We start from the raw sequence: 17,748 nt of genomic DNA, 5'->3' as shown, positions 1-17,748 counted from the left end.
CTATTTAATGTATAACTTAGTTTTAACTTAAGATAACACATTTTGCCCTGTGGTCCCTGTCTCCACTAGCATTCCAAGCCCATCAGAACACAACTGAACTACAGAGGTAGTTGGAGATAGGAATCCAGGAGGTAGGAATGCACTGGTGGGAGTAATGAAGGTTTGGGTAGGAAGGGTACAGCAAGCTCGGTTTGCAGATCCTGACTCCAGCAGTGTCTTACAGTTTAACTCGTTTCTGACACTGTTTGCCTGGAAATGCACGATTTCACATGACAAGAGCTCAGTTGTGTAGGACTATGCCACACGCCTCCTCCACTTGAGGTTCTACTCAACAGTCAGGTTTTTGCCTGTGCTTCTGCCTTTAACTCGCTGCTTTGGATTCAATTAATTCGCTACATTTCTGATTTATTAGAAAAGGCTGTAAGTCAGGAATGGCCTGATGGAAGAGATGCACAGGGCAAAACAGATGGGATGGGGAGCGGCACAGGGCCTCCATACCTTCTGCGTGCATGGCATTCTCCCAGCACCTCTGTGTGCTCACCAACCCAGATGTTCTCTGAGTCCCTCCTTGGGCTTCTATGGAGGCTCCATCACGGAGGCATGATTGATTAAATCACTGGCCATTGGTGACTGATTCAACCTCCAGTCCCTCTAATCTTTCCCCACATGTGGGTGCGGGACTGCAAGTTCCAGTTCTGTTCAGTTTGGTTTTCCTGGGAACCAGCCTCTCCCCACATCCTTAGGTGCCTTCCAAAAGTCATCTCATGAACATAAACCCAGATGTTGTGGAAAGGAGTTAGTTATGAATCAACAAGACACTCATTTCGCTTTTCTGGCTCTGTCATGAATGGAGGACAAGAGACCAAATACAACAAAAGCTGTTCCCATTGCTCTTACCACACATGATAATCCAAGGGTTTGGGGAGCTGTGTCCAGAAACTGGACAATGAGCAAATATATCTGAGAAATATATTCTGGTCATGTGAGTGATCAGATATATATCATAAATCACGATATTGAAGAATGACAAACAGGAAGCAACTGAATTGCGATAGAGGAATGGTTACATGATTGTAGTACCTTCAAACCAAGGAATCGCGCGGCCATTCAGAGCTTGTGGTGTGTGTCGTATGAAGACACTGTACCTATGATGCTGCAATGCAGGATATATTTGCTATTAAAATCAACATTATACTGTTAAAACATAACTTGAAGATGAATATGTATAGTATTTATACTTAAAATTAAAGCCCTATGCTTGCTTGTGACATAGGAAGTATTCTTGGAAGATGTCACAAGAAATTGGTAGCCACTGGGAAAGGGAACTGGGAAGCTGTGGGAGGAAGGAAATAGAAGTTTCATAATTAAACCTTAGGTACCTTTTAAATTTGGAGCATGTGCATGCATTAAGAAATAAAGTAAATGCATTTAAAAAATAAATAGTGAGCTTTTATTATCCTCAGCAGCAGAGGGAAATCAAGCCTGAGCTCTACACAGGTAGCTCCACCCTGGAGGTGGAACCTACGGCAGCACCCGTAGGAGCTCCTCAGAGACTCCCTTCAACTGGCCGCCCTGCCCAAGGCATTGCTAAGGAGTTGGGACCCACAGGGATCAGCAGGGAGGAGCACAAGGGGAAAAGCTCTCCAGCCTGAAGTCAGGCGTGTCCAGAGCTAGCACCTGGCAACACACAACTCACATCCTCCCTAGAAGGCAGGGGAGAACCCGCACCTGGGACTACACACCCCCTCCCTCTGGGTGTCTCTCCTCTTCCTCTTCCTCCACAGGTCCTCTCATCTTTGGCCACAGTGTTTGGTTTTTGAGAAGAGAATGTTGAACAAGCCAGGCTCCGTCATTCTGAGTCCGAACTCTCATTTGACTTGGAAGACTTATGCTTTCGTTTTTTCTTCTTTTTCTTTTCTTTCTTCTTCTTCTTATGCTTTTCTTTCTTCTTCTTTTTCTTGTGTTTCTCTTTATCTTCTGAAGAACTGGAGCTGCTCCCATCGTCATCTGACGTTGAATCCTCCAGTAACTGTTTTAACTGTTGTATCCTAAACACATAAGATTGATCAAAGAACCATATTCAACTAACTTGAAAAAAATTTTTAGATAAAAATATAAGAACAGTAATGAGGGTGAAAAAATCACAAATTAATCACCTCATTAAAGATAGCATTTATTTTTGTATCTTTTCCCCATTCTTGTCTACATCCATGCTTGTTTTACATGACTGTAAGCAGTGTACAAGCCATTTTGTATTCTTTCCATTGTCCTAAGTATTCTGGCATGTTTCCATAGTCCTTACTTTTATAATTTCTAACAGATGCATACTTTCCTAAATCATTCTCCCGCTGCTCAAGTCCATGCTAGGTAATCTACCTCCTCAACAATTATAATTCAGCACAAGGAATTATATTCAGTATTCTGTAATAATCTGTAAGGGAAGAGAATCTGAAAATATATATGTGTGTATATATTTATATATTGATATATTTCTGAATTGCTGTGCTGTATTAACACAATACCGCAAACCAACTATACTTCACTAAAAAAAAATTCAAACAATTATGATTCGATACCACCAATTTGAAAACAAAACAATATTAAAAAACAACAACAACAACAACAAGTTTCTCTTGTTTTTTCACCGTCTAGGAATTTAAAAAAAAAAAAAAAAGCTCAGATCTTTAAAGACTCTAGAGAAGATAAATGGTAGTTGCCAATACCAACTATCAGTGACACGAGCAAGTCAAGGCTAGGTCAAGCACAATGCTTTAAGTTAACCCAAGGAGAACAGGCTGGCCTGATCATTCCCTACACATTGGCTTTTTTCAGTGACTATCCCAGTCTTCCAAATATTTCACAGTTTACTAAACTACTCCTCTAATACTGGGATTTTTTAATTTATAAAGTTTCTAGCTTTAATTTCGTAGTTTAAGAGGATATTGTTATCATTAGGACAATCTCACCTTATATCCTTTTCATGTCTTTTATTCTCACGAATGATGTCATACATGGGATCTTCATGTGCCTTGAAGGTTAGAGAAGGTTAAGGTTAGGTTTGGCTTCATAGACTGTTAAAATTAAATCCCTCTTTCATGGAAACAGTTTTTTCCTCCTGTTTGGTGGTAATTTTATATTCACCATGTTCTAATCCTTCTTAAGGGTTGCCATCATTTCAAACTCCTAGAGGCTATAAAAAAGATTTCCCAGTTATACAAATACAGGATATAATCTACATAGCCTTCATAAGGAGATAAACCATGGCAAAATCATTAAGTACTACTCAAAGTTAGAAATGTTGAGATTAATTCTATTTGTTCTATATGGAAAGATGATCAAGTGATACTATTAAGCAAACAAGTGAGTTGGAAATGATACATGATTCATTTATAGGTGCACAAATACATACTGTATATGACCAAAGAGAAATCTAGAAGTATACTCTTCAAACTACTTACTACAAATTCCCTGAGGAGAGAGGCAAGATTGGACTTGAAAAATCAATTGTGAAAAACCTTTCTGTAATGTTTCCATTCTGTTAAAATAAGATGAATTTATTCTTATATTTGTATAATTTAAAACTACCTAAATTATTTAAAAATATGAATACACATAAAATTTCATGGCATATGAACTATCTTTAAAAATATTATAAAATTTTTTATGTATCAAAGAAAACATAAAGTAAAAATATCTGATATCTTACCACCTAGGGATATCCACTGTTAATATTTTAGTGTGCTTCTTCTAGTCATTCATATTTCCAAAAAATAGAATCATGTTACGTATATCAATACAACTCTATTCTTTTTCCCTTATGTTTTCATGAATAGCCTCCTATGACATCACATATTCTTTTAAAACATAATTCTCTTCTTAAAAAATAAAGTTCATTTATCTGGCTGCGTTGGATCTCAGTTGTGGCACTTGGAGTCATCGTTGCAGGTTGTGGGCTTCCCTCTGCCTATGGTGCACAGGCTCGAGTGCGTGGGCTCTGAGGTCGTGGCTTGAGTGCTGTGCAGCAGGTGGGATCTTGGTTCCCTGACCAGGGATTGAACCCATATCCCCTGCGTTGTAAGGCGGATTCTTAATCACTGTAGTTAACACCTGATACTGTGGCTTAATCACTGGATTACCAGGGAAGTTCTTCAAATGAAATTCTTAAAAGCTGTATGATTTATATGTTGCAGTGAATTATGTTGCATACTGGACACCACAGTTGTTTCCTATTTTTCTTCGATTTCTATTTTTTAATCATGTAAATAATTCCAAAAGTTATTCTTATAATTACTTGTGTATACTGATGTTCTGTTTTATCCTTAGATCAATTGAGATTTAGAAATTTTAAAAATATGAATATATTTAAGTTTTTGAGATTTATCATCAAATTATCTGTTAAAGGTACTGTAAAAGCTGACATTCTGGGTAGGAGTGATTTATTCAGAATATTTTCTGTAAATTGGTAAAATGAAAATCCAATATTTTAAATATCTTAAAATCCTTGTAGAATGTTTATATACCCCAGTTTGACATGTGGATAATCCCAAGTATATCCAGCAATAGCACAGTCCAACTGACTGAAATAGTCATTGAATGGTGAACTAACACCTGGGAGGTGACTGTGTTAAGATAAAGTGACAATGGACTTCCGTGGTGGCCCAGTGGTTAAGACTCTTGAGTTTTCAATGCAGGGGAGATGGGTTTGATCCCTTGTTGGGAAGCTCAGATTCTACATGTCACATGGCTCAGCCAAAAAAAAAAAAAGTGAAATGATGGACTGACTTTATTGTCATCCAAAGAGAGTATATCATTTATACATACTTCCAGTTTATGATATAAAAATATGTAGTCTTTAGACAAAGGCTGAGAAACTAGAATCCTATTTTATTTATGAAATATGATTTTTTACATAAGTACAAAAAGACTCACTGAATTGATAAAAATGCCTCTTTGGAAAAGGCAGTGTTCCCAAGGCACAGCAAATGTCATTTTAACAAGCATCTTTTTGTTGTTAATAACTAATCTGTCACACAAATTTGATTTAATAGAGATGCAGTTAACACCAGATACTTCGGCTTAAAGGCTTTGGGAACGTATTTTGTGTGAAACTCCAGTTCACTGGTGACTGCCTGATTCACTGACATTCATCACATCCAGTAAATGTAAATTGACACTCTGGGGTTTTTACTTACTACTCTGAACTGTTCTAACTTTTGGTTGCCTTTGATAAAGAAAGGGCATTCTTTGTCGCCTGTTCGGTGACCATACCGTTTACAGCGCCAACCTAAAATAAAGACAAAGGGATATATTTCTTTAAGACAATATATCTTTACTTAATCAAGATAAAGTATCAGTAGATCATGTTAAAGATATTCTTCATTAGATTCCAATTTTAAAAGTATAATTAACGAAAAGAGAGAAACTATTTCCTCAAGTATCCTTTAATTGCAGAGTTTTAGAAGTGAACCAAGTACTTACTAAATAATTCCATGCAAAAAACAAAGTGTGATTTTTTTTTAAACTGTGCTATAGGTTGAATTGTGTCATCCCTTTTGTTGTCCCGCTGTAGTCAAAGTCCTAACCACTAGTACCTCAGGATGACCTTACTGGGAGACAGGATTTTTAGAGAGGCCTGGAATACATCCTTTCCACACCAGCCCTCAGAAGGCCACCTTGACCTTGGATCATTTGCCTCCAGAACTGTGAGACAAGAAACTTCTTGTTTAAGTCATGCAGTCTGTGGGAGTCTGTTACAGCCGAACTAGAACTAGTAAGCACAGGCATTCAGCAACTCCAGCTAAGGAGGTCAGGAAGCAGGAAGAGGGATTATAGGTCGGATTAGCCAATTGTGCTCCATGCTGGCAGCTAATGAAAATATGTAGTGACAAGGAAATGTTTTCTTCACATTTCAATTTGAGAGTTGGCAGTAGGAAACCCCTGGGAAAAAAATGAAGTTTAGGGATTCTCTGACCTGCCCTTCTGCATCTCCCCACTATTTTGAGTTAGCTCCACCTGGGGAAGAAGAAATGCATTCAATACAAATGCAGACCCCTTCAAACAAATGTGTTTTATGACAAAAGGAGAAATTTTAAATGCCGTAAATTGATGTGCGCTATCAGGAAGGATCCATATGATCTGTGATCAAAACCTCTACTAAAGGAGAGGCAATGCTTGTTACTCAAAGTGTAGTCAGTGGACCAGCAAGACTGGCATCACCTGGGAGCTTGTCAGAAAGAGAGAGTATCAGGCCCACCCCAAGTTTGAGAAACTCTGCTTTAGATAACACTAGGATCATGGAAATCAATGACAACAGGGTTACGTGTGCATGTATTTTTCCATCTGGGATGGATATAAGTTTTGTGAAGTCTGAAGCTAACATAAATTAGAGAGAAGGGCTCTTTTGGGGTCGTGGAGAATCTTGACTTGGTAAATTTTACAGAAAGACAGGACTACTGTTGGAACTCCAAAGGCCTTTCGAAGGTACAGGGAAGGGGTCCTAAAGCTTAATCTTCATTAACTTCATGTAAAACTGGTTCTGGTCCAGACTAAACACTTTTAATTTGCATGTCAATGAAAAGAACAATAAAATGAAAAGTGAAGCACAACTAACTACCCCATCAAAGAGGGGAGTGATTTTTAAACTTAATTTTTAAAAAAGGAAATATAATCAGTTTACTACGTGATTCAACTCTGAAAATTATAAACACTATTTAATTAAATTTACGATATAATTATTATTGGGGAAATGAGATAAGTAGGGCATGTGTATGAGATGGGATGGAGGAAGAAAAAAGGAGCTGAGTTCTGGTCTCCTACAGTTAGAAATGAGCAGATAATAAGGAAATCTGAAAAATCAAGGGTCAGGAATGTAATCCTGTTATCTAGATACATGGGGATAAACTTAAAAATAACCTTTTTAAAAGAGGTTGAGGTCAGGAGAATGCAGGAAAGGGAGAAGAACTGCTATTTTAATTGTGTGCATGAAGGATCTTTGTACAAACAAATATCTTTAAAGGCAGCAGTACCCCTTCTTCAAATGCCATCTTATGCTGGTGTGGTGGATGGTGTGCACACAGCTCCACCTGGTCCAGACCCACCCTGTGTGGCCCACAGCTCCTCTCAGGTCATCTGGATAAACCTTAACACCACTAATGAGGACACGCTGAAGTGAGACCCAAGGAGACCCCAGGTGACCCAAGGTCACCCCCAATGCATCCTTCGTCCCCCATGGCATTTCTACATGGAATATCCTTTCTGTTACAGGAATATTACTGAAGCATAGACTCTGCAAGCAGCTGCAGTCCTGTGGAGGATCACTGCCCTTGCAGCCAGAAGCCCTGGAGTCAAGGCGCTGCTCTGCCGCTTACCCTAGACACGGACTAACACATGGAAGGCGGCTTCCTCATCTGTCGCCTAGAGATCATGCCCTGACTTCAACAGCATGGTGTGAGAATGAATTAAAAGGAGTGAACTCGTTTGTGGACAGTGGTCTATAACTTGCATGAACCAAGTCTGTTACTTGAAACCCTTCCACACTCACACTGCATGACTTTGACTTCTTTCCCGAGTGGCATCCAAAGTCCTTTGGTTGGTGCGTGGGCCAGAAATTCCCTGGCATGTTCATTGCCTGGGACATCTGGTATACAGTCTTCTGGCTTAGTCTCATCTTCCTGAAAAAGGAAACAGTGTGTAAGCTCTATGGCAAAAAAAGCGCCAGAGCTCTCCTCCCACCTGCTTGAGAACACAGCACTGCCTGGCTTGCTCATGGGCTGGAGACCCCTATGTCATCACGTTATCCTCTGAAGAGCTAGAAAGACAGATTATAACTGAGAGAGAAAACGGAAGTAACTATTCCAGAAGAGATAGCTGTACCACAAAAATAAAGTAGCCCTTTTTGCGAAAAGTTACTAGTGTTTACATAGGGATGATCTGTGAGCTCCAAATTCTAATTCTAGATCAGAAAAATTAGATTCTAAGATCACAAAAAATTTTCTGCTAACTTAGAAGCTTTGTGGAATGAGGCAGAAGATAGAATTAAACAAATAAGGTTTCCTGGAACAATAAAAACAATGTATCAGAGTAAAATAGATTATTAGACCTTGAAGGCCACTGTCATGTTTTATAATCTCATACATCCTGTATTTGTGAGATGCATTTTCACCACCAAATAACTGCACTGTATAATTAAGGTGCTGTTTTTTACCTTATGATTTTTTCAAGTTTCCAGGAAAATTAAATTTATAATAGAAGAATGTTTCCTAAAAAAATTTTTTTTTAAAGTTAAAAGCTACCAAACAGGAAAGGTTACTTTGGCCTTAAGTCCTCTAAGTCTCACTCCCAGAGAAACACACTGACACTGTGGCCGGGGTGCTGGAGGAGGGACTCTGCAGCAGGCGGGCTGGACTGGATGGATTCACATGTCCTCAGAGTCCACTGTTCTCTGAACTGATGACATTCAAGAAATCAGCAGTGGAGCATCAGAGAAGGAACCTGGGGCAGCAGAGCTTCGAGAAGACACAGTCGCAAGGGAGACAGAAAGAAGGGGAGCGAGTGCTGAGGACACCCAGGGGGCCTGCAGGGGTGTCTTAGGGACAGACACGAGGCAGATTAAACTTCTGCAAAGGCACAGACTATGACAAGCCCAAAGTGCACGAACTGACTGCCATCTGCAGAGAAGAGAGAGGACTACCGTAAAGGACTTCAAACCTTAAGCAGCTGTTTTTCATAACAAGTGACTGAGTCTGAGCTCTGGTCAAATCTGTCTCAGAGAAAAACCAAAAATACAAACTTTACACTGACCTTGATAAACCCAGGAGGAGGTTTTTCATAACTAGAAGTAAAAAAAAAAACACTGGTCATCAATCATGTTCATAGGAACATAACACATTTCAATCACCAAAAAGCAACTACAGGCCAATATAAAAAAGGTTATTTTTAGTAAAAACTAAAACTACACTGTAACTTTTAAAAACAGTTAATAAAATATGTCCAGCAGTCAGAGATGTTATGTTAATATGAATAAACTGATGCTGTATCCCATCCTGCTGGGATGCAGCACTTAAATTGACCAAATAATAACTAACTTCGTTTCTTAGGACAATGATTTTATATTTAGAGGAAGGAAAATCAAGAGACTGCTGGGAAAATGTGAGGGAAGAAGAGACTTGAGCTAATTATGGTTCCAATCTGTCATTACACTTGTGGGTGATTTACCTACCATAACTTCCATAACACTGAGCCTCATGGGGGTGGCGGTGTGAGTGCTCTAAGGATGGGGACTGCACAACGGGGAGGGAGCTAAGCCAGAGGGAAGGGTCTGCTATAGTGGAAGGAGGTGAGGGTGATCCACCCCAGAGGCGCCCCCTCCCACCCCTTGCCCCAGCTCTGGATTCAAGATCCTCTCCACTGGCCTGTGGTGTTTGCAGAGCACACTGCCACTTGCTCCTCAGCTCTCTGACTGCCCTTTATGCCCTACTGACCCCTCTGGACTCAAGGATGTAGGGCAGTCGGTGGCACTCAACTACTGCTGGAGAAGCAGATGACTGTGTGCAACTGTACTTTCCCTTCCACCAATATAGCTCTCAGACCCTCGGGTTCTGAGGACGCAAATCAGGCCTATGCTCCCAACTCATTTCCACTTTTTATTATTTTGCTGGAACTTGGGGAAAAGGCTTCTGGTGTCAAATCTACAAAAGCAGCACCCACCGCTCCTGTTCATTTAAAAAACAAAAAAGCAACTAATTTTAAAAATTGAAATGGAATTAACATATAACACTGTATTCCTTTCAGGTGTATATTATGTTCAGTTTCAAGCACTGACACATTCTAGACTATGCAATGCAGAGTGTGGGTGTCTGGCTTTTAAAGGTGACTGCCTAATGGATATAACCCCCTTCTTAAAAAAGAATGTAGTTAGGAAAAGAGGCAGGATAACTGAACAGCTCAGGTCTTTTCAATGCCTCTCTAATGGAATTTTACTGAGAGAAGGCATCGAGGTGCTATGACTGGTTCAAAATGCTATCTTGACTCCAACAATCTGGAAACTGGGGAGTCCCAAAGTTGCTGCACACAGAAGGTGAATTCAGAGATGATTATTTTTCTGAATTTTATGATGGAAAATGTCATCAGGAAAACATTAATAAATTCTAAAATGGCTAATCACTTATCTAATAGTCAAATAGATACGGATTATCCTAAAACTAGGCCAAAATAGTTTAAGTTAAAACAAGAAAGCAGTAGCGTACAGGACAGAATGTTTGGTATGGTTCTATTTGTGTGTATGGGAAAAGGGAGATTATTACATATACATAAGATATCACCTGAGGGAGGGAGCTTTTTTTTTCACTTACATTTATTTACGTGCAAATACACTGCCTCAAACAATGTTTTTTTAATTACAAAAGAAAAATGAAATTAACGTCATATTCCTCACACCTATGTTGCCATAAGTCCAGGCTAATAAATTTCTGAGAGAGAAACCAAAGGACTTAGGGGCAAAAAAGGGCCACTAATAGGCTGTTAGCTCATTTCTGTTATAGAGTTACATAGGAAGCATTTTTGTTTTAAACATTTCAATGTCATTTGTTTGTTTCAGGAACTATATCCTCACTCCTGCTCTAACCAACTTACTATTTCCTCCTACCAAAGAAAAGAACAGGCGGATGAAACTAAACTTTTAGGTGATACTGAGAGCTCAGTTTAGAAACTTACTCCCTGCAGCAGTAACCACTCAACAATCACCACGCCCGGCACAGTGCTCAGAACCAGAGGGAAGAACTGAGGGTATCAGGGTACTCCTAAAGAAATCTAGGAAAGCCAGAAAGGTTGAAACTGCTCTTACAAAACCTCCATGTAACTCTGGACAAAGGTCCTCTCTGTACCTTGAGACCCCCAAAATGGAGTGGCCCAGTTCAGATCTAAACCTAAGTCAGCCAGTCCTAATGGGGAATGCTTCGCGTCAAGGAAACCTAGTACATACCAATCACAATCCTTCAGCCCAGGGCTACCTAGCTTAGTCTAGCTTACCCTAGATAAGAGGACGTGCAAGCTTCGTAAAGAAATCCCTGACTCCCTAGCCAATCGTGCCCTATTTTCAAGTAGCCTCTTAAAACACCCTGTAAAACTTGCTCCTGTCCAAAATAACTGGGAAGTGTTCCACTGCAGATGAAACACTGTACTTCCTCAATCCGTGGATTGTTTTTCCCTTGAACAAAGGACGTCAAACTGCAAAGTGTGGCAGCTTTGTCTTTTGACACTCTTTAGGACTGTCCTGATAAAAGAAATGTTTTAGTTTTCGAAGCAGAAAACCCTAAAGACATATCATTAATGTTACTATAAATGGCTGCTGACAGACTGTCTCACCTGCCCAATTTATACACATTTCTATTATTCCTCCATTATGGGCTTCCCTGGTGGCTCAGATGGTAAAGAATCTGCCTGTAATGCAGGAGACCTGGGTTCGAACCCTGGGTTGGGAAGATCCCCTGGAGAAGGGAACGGCTACCCACGTCAGTGTTCTGGCCTGGAGAATTCCATGAACAGTGCATAGGGTCGCAAAGAGTTGGACACGACAGAGTGAATTTCACTCTCACACTCTCCATTATTCTTACTAAAAGAGGCCAGGCCTGTGACATGCCACAGCTTTCCCCTGGAAAATATTTCAGCAATTTGCTTTGGAGATATACCATATCTAAAAAGCTTTGTAGCATACCTAAAAGGCTTATTCTGTTTATACCCAGTTGTTCAAATGAAGTGGCATTCAGCTTAAGAGCCACAGGAGGCCAGGCTTCAAGAAAGCATGCATTTTGTGTCAAAGCTCCCAAAGGTTAGTAATGAAGGATTAACCCTTGAGGGCCTTGTCTTACATCATTGTCTCAGCAATCAAGAGAAGGTAGGCAGTGAGAAGTGCCTGAAACAAGTCAAATAACTCATTGAACATCAAACTTAGAATCTAAGTTTGACCTCTAAAGCTGATTATAGAAGGAAAAAACAGAAAGGGAATCGAAAGGGTCATTAATCCAACTTTCCACCTTATATTTAATCTCCTTTATAACCCACTCTTCTCTCAGTGGTCATCTGGACTCTCCTCCAATCCTCGGGAGCTTGGGGAGCACACTGCCTCCCAAGTCAGGCCATGCTGACTCAGGTCCTAATTCTTGTTGAGCTGGAACTGGCCTCCTAGTAGCTTTCATCCTTAACCCTGGTGAAAAATCCTAAGGACCAGAGAGAACAAGTCTACGCTCTCTTCTACCTGACAGCTCCTCCCGAGTAGTTAGGAGCCAGGCCCTCACCGCACTTTACTTCTCTTCGTCACCGCACGAACATTACGGGACTGGGCTTTCTCTTTCCTTATTAACAGCAAAAATGAAAAGGATGGGGATTTTAACCAGTGCACAGTGCGCCCCCCGACCTGAGAGCGGAAGGACCAGGGCGCTCAGTCGCACTTCTAGGTTCAGTCCCGAATACTGACCGAGCACCGCCGCCGCCGCACGAGGACTAAAACCGCCGCTTCCGGCGGGGGAAGCGCCCGCCGCCGCCGCTCGCGTCCCGGACGAGACTCGGGGGAGGAGCCTTCTCCCTCCCGCCAGCCGCTGGGAGTCTAGGGTCCCGCCGCCCGGGATCGAAACCGGCTCTCGGCTGGCCGGGGTCCGAGGGGCTCACCGGCCCACCCCCAGGTGTCCAAGGATCCCGTCTAAAGCGCCGACCCCGAGCGGACCCTGCCGCGCGACCCGGGCCCCGACCCATTCCTAGTGTTAGTCGGAGACGGAGACGGGCGTGACGGACTCACAAGGATTCCAGGTGCTTGAGCTGCTGCAGCTGCTGCGCGTCCTGCCGCCGCCGCTTCAGCTCCCGGCGCCGCTGCAGCTCTTGCTCCGGGGGCTCCCGGGGCCGCCGCGCGCCCCCGGTGCCCGCATCGTCGCGCCCGGGCCGGGACGACATCGCAGCCCCGCGCGGCGCGGCTGAGGCTGCCCGACCGCGCGGCGAAGACGGTACTTCCTCTGCGCCGCGCTCTCTTGGCCCAGCAGCGCCCCCTCCCGCTGCGGCTCCGCGTCCCGCCGGGCCGGGCCGGGTCGGGTGCCCTCTTCGCGGCCGCCTGCAACCAGCACCGCGGAATGGCCGGCGCGGCCTCGAGTCGTTGATCGGAGCCCTGTCTTCAGGTTGGCTGGTGCCGGAGGCCAGAGCTCGCCCCCTGGCGGCGGCCAGGAGTCGCGGCACTAAGGACGCCGTGTGGAGTTGGGCCAGTTCTGGAGTGGCTGGGCCCCTCTCGGAGTCGGGCAACTTCCTCGCCATCTCCAACCAGCGAGGCCAGGAAACCTGTGCAAATCCATTTCGTATCCCCCCGTGGCTAGGCACACAGGAGCTGCTTGTTACCCATTAGTTGGATGCACTCAGTTTTTGAAGAAAGAGAGGCTTCCATAGAAAATTTTCAGTTTTCCAAAACTTGTGAGCCATGCGATGTATCAGTTCAGTTCAGCTGCTCAGTCGTGTCCGGCTCTGTGCGACCCCATGAACTGCAGCACGCGCCAGGCTTCTCTGTCCTTTACCAACTCCCAGAGCTTGCTCAAATTCATGCCCATCCAGTTGGTGATGCCATCCAACCGTCTCATCCTCTGTCGTCCCCTTCTTCTGCCCTCAATCTTTCCCAGCATCAGGGTCTTTTCCAGTGAGTCAGTTCTTCACATCAGGTGGCCAAAGTATTGGAGTTTCAGCTTCAGCATCAGTCCTTCCAATGAATATTCAGGACTGATTTCCATTAGGATAGACTGGTTGGATCTCTTTGCAGTCTAAGGGACTCTCCAGAGTCTTCTCCAACACCAGTTCAAAAGTATCAATTATTCCGCGCTCAGCCTTCTTAATGGTCCAACTCTTACGTCCATACATGACTATGGGAAAAACCATAGCTTTGACTAGACGGATCTTTGTTGGCAAAGTAACCTCTCTGCTTTTTAATATGCTGTCTAGGAATGTGAAGTCAAGTGGGCCTTAGAAAGCATCACTACGAACAAAGCTAGTGGAGGTGATGGAATTCCAGTTGAGCTATTTCAAATCCTGAAAGATGATGCTGTGAAAGTGCTGTACTCAATATGCCAGCAAATTAGGAAAACTCAGCAGTGGCCACAGGAGTGGGAAAAGGTCACTTTTCATTCCACTCCCAAAGAAAGGTAATGCCAAAGAATGCTCAAACTACCCCACAATTGCACTCATCTCACACACTAGTAAAATAATGCTCAAAATTCTCCAGGCCAGGCTTCAACAATATGTGAACTGTGAAGTTCCTGATGTTCAAGCTGGTTCTAGAAAAAAGCAAGAGAGTTCCAGAAAAACATCTATATCTGCTTTATTGACTATGCCAAAGCCTTTGACTGTGTGGATCACAATAAACTGTGGAAAATTCTGAAAGAAATGAGAATATCAGACCACCTAACCTGCCTCTTGAGAAACCTATATGCAGGTCAGGAAGCAACAATTAGAACTGGACATGGAACAACAGATTGGTTCCAAATAGGAAAAGGAGTACGTCAAGGCTGTATATTGTCACCCTGCTTATTTAACTTCTGTGCAGAGTACATCATGAGAAACGCTGGGCTGGAAGAAGCACAAGCTGGAATCAAGATTGCTGGGAGAAATATCAATAACCTCAGATATGCAGATGACACCACCCTTATGGCAGAAAGTGAAGGGGAACTAAAAAGCCTCTTGATGAAAGTGAAAGAGGAGAGTGAAAAAGTTGGCTTAAAGCTCAACATTCAGAAAACGAAGATCATGGCATCTGGTCCCATCACTTCATGGGAAATAGATGGAGAAATAGTGGAAACAGTGTCAGACTTTATTTTTTTGGGCTCCAAAATCACTGCAGATGGTGGTTGTAACCATGAAATTAAAAGATACTTACTCCTTGGAAGAAAAGTTATAACCATCCTAGATAGCATATTAAAAAGCAGAGACATTACTTTGCCAACAAAGGTCCATCTAGTCAAGGCTATGGTTTTTCCAGTGGTCATGTATGGATGTGAGAGTTGGACTGTGAAGAAAGCTGAGCGCCGAAGAATTGATGCGTTTGAACTGTGGTGTTGGAGAAGACTCTTGAGAGTCCCTTGGACTGCAAGGAGATCCAACCAGTCCATTCTGAAGGAGATCAGCCCTGGGATTTCTTTGGAAGGAATGATGGCGAAGCTGAAACTCCAGTACTTTGGCCACCTCATGCGAAGAGTTGACTCATTGGAAAAGACTCTGATGCTGGGAGGGATTGGGGGCAGGAGGAGAAGGGGACGACAGAGGATGAGATGGCTGGATGACATCACTGACTTGATGGACGTGAATGTGAGTGAACTCCGGGAGTTGGTGATGGACACGGAGGCCTGGCGTGCTGTGATTCATAGGGTGGCAAAGAGTCGGACATGACTGAGCGACTGAACTGAACTGAGGTTGGTCATAGCTTTTCTTCCAAGGAGCAAGCGTCTTTTAATTTCATGGCTGCAATCACCATCTGCAATGATTCTGGAGCCCCCCAAAATAGTCAGCTACTGCTTCCAGTGCTTCCCCATCTATTTACCATGAAGCGATGGGACTGGAAGCCATGATCTTAGTTTTCTGAATGTTGAGTTTTAAGCCAACTTTTTCACTCTTCTTTCATCAAGAGGTTCTTTAGTTCTTCTTCACTTTCTCCCATAATGGTGGTGTCATCTGCACATCTGAGGTTATTGATATTTTTCCCAGCAATCTTGATTCCAGCTTGTGCAGTCTGGCATTTCTCATGATGTACACTGTGTATAAGTTAAATAAGCAGGGTGACACTATACAGCCTTGATGTACTCCTTTCCCAATTTGGAACCAGTCTGTTGTTCCATGTCCAGTTCTAACTGTTGCTTCTTGACCAGCATACAGAGTTTTCAGGAGGCAGGTAAAGTGGTCTGATAGTCCCATCTCTCTAAGAATTTTCCACAGTTTGTTGTGATCCACACAGTCAAAGGCTTTGGTATAGTCAATTAAACAGAAGTAGATGTTTTTCTGGAACTCTCTTGCTTTTTCGATGATCCATGTGTTGTATAGCTGGTGTAATATATTGAATTCAGATAAGATTTGGGTTCTGGAAATGAAAAGCCAGTATATACTGTGCACTCTTTATGTAGTCATTGAACGAAGCTCTTAATAGTATAATAGTTCATTTAACTAAAAAATTATAACAAGTGCTGTTACCACCCACGTGTATTATCTTTATTTAGTGATAAAGAGGCCCAGAGAGCTCAGTGACTTGCATAAGGAAACAACTAGTAGGTCATGGAAATTGAAAGTGAAGTCGCTCAGTCGTGTCCCACTCTTTTCGACCCAATTGACTGTAACCTACCAGGCTCCTCTGTCCATGGGATTTTCCAGGCAAGAGTATTGGAGTGGGTTGCCATTTTCTTCTCCAGAACCAGGATGCAAAAGCGTTAGGTGCCTAACTAGGTTGTGCTTTGAAACTGTATGTGATATATAATTTTTTCAGCCTTGAAATAATGGAAGAAACTGCAGAGGAAGTAAAAATAACATCATAAGGGAAATACTTGCTGAAATAGTCAAACTGTTAATGCCGCAAAATGTGAAGAACTTCTTCAAATTTATTCAGGAAGATACAAACACACAGAAGCTATGCATAGACATCTGAAATTATACTGACATATGCCCTGGAAATTATCTTTTCCTCTAACAATGAAGCCAATAAGAATTGTTGAATGAATGTAGATTTAGCCATTCATGTGTAAACTGATCATGACCTTATGGAGCCTTCCCAGGATAGATCTCTCCCCCATATCCTCTGCCAAAGCTCCAGTTTGAAGTACTCAGATAATAGTATCTCATGCATCTTTCCTGAGTTTTTCAGATGCTAAAAACTGCCACAAAATGGAAGAAATTAACTACTTGATTATCATGAGCCCCAGTCCCCATTGCGTAGGAGCTAATCACATACCTTGGGACACCTCCCCCCAACTTTGCCTTTAAAATTGCCTTTTGCTGAAACATTTAGAGGAGTTCAGGGTTTTTTATTTTGTTTTATCTTTTTTTGAGCACCTTTGACCCATTCTCCTTGAATGGCATTGTAATAAAACTTTCTCTGCTCTGAGCTCCGACATTTGGGTCTGGCCTATCTGCCTGCACTGCAGGAGCCCCGGGTTCAATCCCTGGGTCCGAAAGATCCTCTGGAGAAGGAAATGGCAACCCACTCCAATATTCTTGCCTGGGAAATCCCATGGACAGAGGAACCTGGCAGGCTACAGCTCATGGGGTCACAAAGAGTTAAATACGACTGAAAGACTAACAGTTTCAGTTTCACTGTGCTAAAGGCACACACCCTTGCATTCTGCAACAGTGGAAGTTATCTGGGCCAATGAGTGACGTATATGACGCCTTTTAAGACATTCAAATACAGTCAAGAAAAATGACATAGGCTTTGGAAGCTGTGATTTACAAAGGAAATGTAATCGCGCTGCAGGAAGATATTGGTCTACACAATCAAGAAGAGGAGAACCAAGGAAAGAAATCAGGTAGTGTTTTTCCAGGGTTGTTATTGAGCAGAAAATTCTGGGTAGTTCCAGAATACGCACACTACGTATTCCTTCCTTTTTAAGGTGAACATGTACTGGGCCAGCAGCACCCCAGCCACCAGGGCGCACACACTTGCGCTCATCCTCGCGGTTGCTTCTTCCATGGACCGGGCCTCCTGCGCCTCCGCGTTCAAGAGAAGAGGTCACTGGGTGGGACGCTCTGGCC

The 17,748-nt window shown here is 42.6% G+C and overlaps 1 protein-coding gene across 2 annotated transcripts; it reads right to left on the bottom strand.

Annotated features, from left to right (window-relative positions):
• Nucleotides 1-1,423: 1,423 nt before the first annotated feature.
• On the bottom strand, nt 1,424-13,147 carry RP9 (RP9 pre-mRNA splicing factor). 2 transcript variants are annotated; one of them, XM_040259668.1, is made up of 6 exons: nt 12,788-13,147; nt 8,800-8,830; nt 7,541-7,670; nt 5,193-5,284; nt 2,967-3,028; nt 1,424-2,048 (listed from the first exon to the last, which is right to left on the bottom strand). In XM_040259668.1, exons 1-6 carry the CDS (start codon nt 12,937-12,939, stop codon nt 1,850-1,852), a joined length of 666 nt encoding a protein of 221 aa, XP_040115602.1. In that variant the 5' UTR covers nt 12,940-13,147; the 3' UTR covers nt 1,424-1,849. The 2 variants fall into 2 exon arrangements, with proteins under 2 accessions (XP_040115602.1, XP_040115603.1); XM_040259669.1 differs by lacking the exons at nt 5,193-5,284; nt 8,800-8,830 and having other exon boundaries at nt 12,788-12,958.
• Between the last annotated feature and the right edge of the window lie 4,601 nt (nt 13,148-17,748).

This window comes from Oryx dammah, unplaced genomic scaffold, assembly GCF_014754425.2.
Source record: "Oryx dammah isolate SB20612 unplaced genomic scaffold, SCBI_Odam_1.1 HiC_scaffold_18, whole genome shotgun sequence".
NCBI lineage: Eukaryota > Metazoa > Chordata > Mammalia > Artiodactyla > Bovidae > Oryx > Oryx dammah.
Note: the sequence above shows the minus strand (reverse complement) of the source record. Positions and strands in the feature narration are given on the sequence as shown.

Excerpts from the sequence above, each read along its gene's own strand:
- RP9 (XM_040259668.1), bottom strand. The coding sequence starts at position 12,939 with ATGTCGTCCCGGCCCGGGCGCGACGATGCGGGCACCGGGGGCGCGCGG. Across the intron at positions 3,029-5,192 it reads AGTTAGAACAGTTCAGAGTA|GCACATGAAGATCCCATGTA; the intron begins GTAAGTAAAAAC and ends CTAACCTTCAAG. Across the intron at positions 2,049-2,966 it reads AGACATGAAAAGGATATAAG|GATACAACAGTTAAAACAGT; the intron begins GTGAGATTGTCC and ends TTATGTGTTTAG.